The following is a 5679-nucleotide window of genomic DNA, read 5'->3' on the forward strand; positions in this document are numbered from 1 at the left end:
GGTTTATGAGATTTTTAAATCATTGCACCTGACCCAAAGACCCCCACTATCACCATCAAATATCGATCATCTTCAAAATAATAAAACCTAGATAAAATGATTAATATTTCTGCTTTCAGTGTTTATGTTGTCTTGGATAATGTTTAGTTATCACAATAGAAACATCTCAAAGACCATGAGCTAAGTATTAAATCTAACACAATAAATTAATAACACTTGGTTGACAAGTGCCATAAGCATTCATGACTCAAGACTTATGAACGGTGTCATGTTATTTTATGATGGCATAGTATTATGTATACTACTTCAAATCAAATGTAATTTTCACAGGTTCTACATATTTGGGAGGTGTTAGACTTCTTCTGGTTGGAAAACTGGATCAGGGAAGAGCGCATCTGGAAACACCATCCTGGGGGATCCAAGTGCTTTTAAAATAAACATGTCACTTGAGTCTGTTACCAATGGCTGTCACAGAAAAGAGGTAATAGAGGGTAACAGGAACATTATTATAATTGACACTCCAGGGCTGTTGACACAACCAAATCACAAGATGAAATGAAAGTAAACAGTGAACAATAAATTGAGCAGTCAGTTCCTGGACCGACCGACCGACCGACCGACCATCCATCCATCCATCCATCCATTTAACCATGACTTTCAACTTCATATATAAGTGGTATTGCTATTTTTTGCAGTCTAGTTTTTCTTTCCATGTTAACTGAAATAAACCTTGTATTTTCCAGGCTTGAACAAGTACAATAAATTTGGGTTTGATATCTGAGGTGGAACTCTGAATGACAATCACATCAACAGCAAATACAAAATCTGCCTCTGCCTTCCATTCATGGGGAATGGCTGCAATCACAGCATTGTAAGATGGCGAAACATGTACCTCCTGCTCGATTCAGAGATGGTCTTTCCCTTTTCACATAAATGGCCTCCTTGACTCCGCGCTCAAACCAGCGTTCCTCCCTGTCCAAAATGTGTACATCCTCATCATTTAAAGAGTGTCCACTGGCCTGTAGGTGTAAATAGACTGCGGAGTCCTGGCCTGACGAGGTAGCTCTTCTGTGTTGTGCCATCTGCTTAGCCAGAGGTTGTTTGGTTTCCCCGATGTATAAATCCTGGCAATCCTCCTGGCACTTAACAGCGTACACTATGTTACTCTGTTTGTGTCGGGGGATCCTTGGGGTGGACCAATTTTTGGCGCAGTGTGTTTTGTGGTTTTAAAGCCACAGAGGCGCGGTGTTTAAAAAAAAAATGCATCTCAACTGTTCCAATACTCATGACACACTCCCTTTCACTGAAGGTATTGGTGCCAGATTTTAAACTCTTTCATTATCTCACTTAGAAAAATGAGTAACAAGTCTGTGTTTTGTGCATCATAAAGGAGATCAACAAAGGTGGAAAAAAAAACCCATATTATCTCCTTTGTTTTTCAGCTGAAGTTCAAGATTTCTCTCAAAATTGATTATTATGTTGCTGGAGTGAAAAGATATATTTTCTATTCTATTCTATCCTATTCTTCTAGTCATGAAAGCCTACAATATAATTTAAATTTATGAATGGCTCTTTAAGAAACAGTGGTTTTAGTTTCCTTTAGAGTTTTGCTTTGAACTCTGCATAGTAATCTAATTTATTAAAAAAAGAGAGAACGCACTCAGATATACTTCTCATCAAGTTAAACCAAGCCAGCACTGGGTGTGTCCACATTTTTTTAAGTATTGCTTTCAGGGAAATGAACAAGTGGGTGTGTTCTGTTTGTTCTGCTACAAAAGAATCTGTTGAACTGCTAGTACATCTCACACCCGAAGAAACACTTGAACAGGTAAGTTGAGAATAAAACCTATATATTTTACCTGAACAATGACAAAAAAGTGTCTACATTTTTTTACTCATGAAGCCAAGCTGCCTGAACTATATATTTTGAAATTTAGTAAAATATTTTATTTCTGTATAATTGTGAGTTTTGCTTTGAAAAACCTCTTTCTTTCTTTCTTTGAGGACTTACTGTTTACAGACATGTTGCAAGCAAAGGCTTGGGTCCTAGGATGCACCATGCTTGTCCTGGTCACATTATATAAACAGACTGCTTGCTCACACCAAAAAGGTATGACAAAAAACGTGTATAACAGGTTTGCCATGAGAGCATAAAGATTAAAGATTCTCACACACATTGCAGCTTTTCTCAGTCACTTTGTTGGAGTTCTTACAAAAAAGTCATTCTTGCAACTTTTAATGTAGTTTTTATTTCCCCACCCACATTAGCCTTTGTCCTCATTTTTATACATGTTTCACTACTAAAGATACTTGTTACTGTGTTGATGTACTTTTCACTTGAATCTCATAGCTCGTCAAAACAGTTTGTACTTTTGTGAGTCAGAGCTCTAGATGTCCTACTTTTCTGAATACTGTTCAACAGCATTAGTGTTTTCAGTTAAATTACTTCAAACTTTAAAATAAAAAAATATGTATGAAAGAGAAAATCCAGTAAAGCATATTTTGGATCATTTAAAATGAATCTGTACAGAAATATCCTACATTGGGCACCTGATACAAACACCCCTACTATCAACCATCAAATACTGACCATCTTCAAAATAATAACAATGGAAGCATTTCAAAGACCATCACCTAAGTAATAAATCTGACATAATGAATAAATTAATAACACTTGGTTGACAAGTGCCATAAGCATGACTCAAGACTTATGAACCAACATGAACAGTGTCATGTTATTTTATGATGGCATAGTATTATGCATACTACTTCAAGTCAAATATTAATTTTCACAGGTTCTAGATATTTGGGAGAGGTGAGACTCCTTCTGGTTGGAAAAACTGGATCAGGGAAGAGCGCATCTGGAAACACCATCCTGGGGGATCCAGGTGCTTTTAAAGCAAACATGTCACTTGAGTCTGTTACCAATGGCTGTCACAGAAAAGAGGTAATAGAGGGTAACAGGAACATTGTTATAATTGACACTCCAGGGCTGTTTGACACAACCAAATCACAAGATGAAGTGAAAGTAAAAATTGAGGAGTGCATTGAGGAGTCAGTTCCTGGACCCCATGCTTTTCTTTTAGTGATCAGTCTGAAGTCAAGGTTCACAAAAGAAGAGCAGAACACTGTGAAGTGGATCCAGGATAACTTTGGCGAAGAAGCTTCTATGTATACCATAGTTCTGTTTACACATGCTGACTTGCTGGAGGGAAAATCTTTGAAAGACTATTTGAGAGAAAGCAAACCTGTACGAATGCTGATAAACCAATGTGGGGGAAGATACCATTCACTCATCAATAACCAGAGACAGAACAGGACCCAAGTCAGAGAACTCCTAGATATAATAGAGAAATTGGTGGACTTCAATGGTGGACGTCACTACACCAATGAGATGTACCAGAAAGCCCAGAAGAAACTGGCAAAAAAGGATAAAGAGGCTAGATGGACTAGGTTTACATTTTGGAGTCTCATTGCCCTGGGAATTTTTGGTGTGGGAATATATAAAAACTTATTTATTCTCAAAACAATTGGTGTATCACTTGGATTAAAATCCATGAAGGACATGTTTGCTTAGGTGAAAGAGCTACAAAAAAAAAAGAAAGAGGTGGGAGGTTTCTTCCTGTTTAAAGGGAGTTTTTCCTTTCCACTGTCACCAAAGTGCTTACTCATAGGGGGTCATATGATTGTTGGGTTTTCCTCTGTGTGTATTATTGTAGGGTCTACCTTACAATATAAGTGCCTTGAGGCGACTGTGATTTGGTGCTGTATAAATAAAATTGAACTGAATTGTAAGAGTGAGTGATGTAAGAATGTTCAATAATGTGTTCTTTGATGACTAGTCCATCCCTCCCTGGATAGACCTCTTTTTTAATTCGGGGTTGGAGATTAAGCAGTTTGTTTGTTTTTTATCTCCAACTAAAAACTGTCCAAGGTTGGACATGAAACCTTCATGTCCAAGTTTTCATGGACATGAAAATGTGTGACTGTCATGTCCATTCTTATTGCTATGTTTATCCACCTATACTGACAGTTAGTACTGTAGTTTTTTTAGTGTCACAATTTAAAACAAATGAGTTCCTGTTGCATTGCAGAAATCCATCCATCCATCCATCCATCCTCATCCGCTTTGTCCGGGGCCGGGTCGCGGGGGCAGCAGCCTAAGCAAAGAGGCCCAGACCTCCCTCTCCCCAGCCACCTCCTCCAGCTTATCCGGGGGAATACCAAGGCGTTCCCAGGCCAGCCGAGAGATATAATCTCTCCAGCGTGTCCTGGGTCTGCCCCGGGGCCTCCTCCCGGTGGGACATGCCTGGAACACCTCACCCAGGAGGCGCCCAGGGGGCATCCTTGTCAGATGCCTGAACCACCTCAGCTGGCTCCTTTCGATGTGGAGCAGCAGCTGCTCTACTCTGAGCCCCTCCCGGATGGCCGAACTTCTCACCCTATCTCTAAGGGAGAGGCCAGCCACCCTTCGGAGGAAGCTCATTTCTGCCGCTTGTATCCGCGATCTCGTTCTTTCGGTCACTACCCACAGCTCGTGGCCATAGGTGAGGGTAGGGACGTAGATCGACCGGTAAATTGAGAGCTTTGCTTTTACACTCAGCTCCCTCTTCACCACGACGGACCGGTGCAGCGTCCGCATTACTGCAGCTGCAGCCCCAATCCGTCTGCCTTCTCCCATCACTCGCGAACAAGACCCCGAGATACTTGAACTCCTCCACTTGGGGCAGGAACTCATCCCCGACCCGGAGTGGGCACTCCACCCTTTTCCGGCTGAGAACCATGGCCTCAGATTTGGAGGTGCTGATCCTCATTCCCGCTGCTTCACACTCGGCTGCGAACCGTTCCAGTGCGAGCTGGAGGCCCTCACCCGATGAAGCCAACAGAACCACATCATCTGCAAAAATCAGAGATGAGATTCTGAGGCCACCAAAGCGAAAGCCCTCCGCCACTTGGCTGCGCCTAGAAATCCTGTCCATAAAAATTATGAACAGAACCGGTGACAAAGGGCAGCCCTGGCGGAGCCCATCACCCACCGGGAACGAGTCCGACTTATTGCCGGCAATGCGAACCAAGCTCTTGCAACGGTTGTATAGGGATCGAATGGCCCGTAGCAATGGGCCAGACACCCCATATTCCCGCAACACCTCCCACAGGACACCCCGAGGGACACGGTCGAATGCCTTCTCCAAGTCCACAAAACACATGTAGACTGGTTGGGCAAACTCCCATGCACCCTCAAGTATCCTGGAGAGGATAAAGAGCTGGTCCAGTGTTCCGCGACCAGGACGGATTGCAGAAATAAACAAACAAATACATTTTAAGATTTTTTTTTTTAGTTTTTCTTTTTTTGTTATTTAAAACTTCCTGTTTTTAAAGTGAGGAAACATCAACAATGCAAGAATGTGACACACATGTAATTTTAACTCCCCTTGCTCCACTCTAAGAAGAGAGAGACATCATTATGGAGTTATTTTGAAACAGTCTAATGTGATCAATTGAGCAACCTAAATATTTTTGTAGATTTGCTATGACATGTTTTAAAAGTTATAATTATGTCCACACACAAACCTGTTCACCATATTTGGAGAACTGTGGATAGACAGTTTTCAAATTTCAAACTGAAAACAATACAAGGAAATGGGAAGCCCCCCAGTGCCTAGGCTTCCAGAAGTTTCC

General features: G+C 41.4%; 1 protein-coding gene across 1 annotated transcript; it reads left to right on the top strand.

Moving 5' to 3' along the window:
* Nucleotides 1-1754: 1754 nt before the first annotated feature.
* Nucleotides 1755-3790, top strand: LOC145429388 (GTPase IMAP family member 7-like). Its single transcript, XM_080302761.1, has 3 exons — nt 1755-1828; nt 2005-2110; nt 2796-3790. The coding sequence occupies exons 2-3, from the start codon at nt 2023-2025 to the stop codon at nt 3575-3577; spliced, it is 870 nt and encodes a 289-aa protein (XP_080158887.1). The 5' UTR covers nt 1755-1828; nt 2005-2022; the 3' UTR covers nt 3578-3790.
* Nucleotides 3791-5679: the final 1889 nt, after the last annotated feature.

The sequence above is a fragment of the Astatotilapia calliptera genome, chromosome 6, assembly GCF_964374335.1.
Source record: "Astatotilapia calliptera chromosome 6, fAstCal68.1, whole genome shotgun sequence".
In the NCBI taxonomy this organism is placed as follows: domain Eukaryota; kingdom Metazoa; phylum Chordata; class Actinopteri; order Cichliformes; family Cichlidae; genus Astatotilapia; species Astatotilapia calliptera.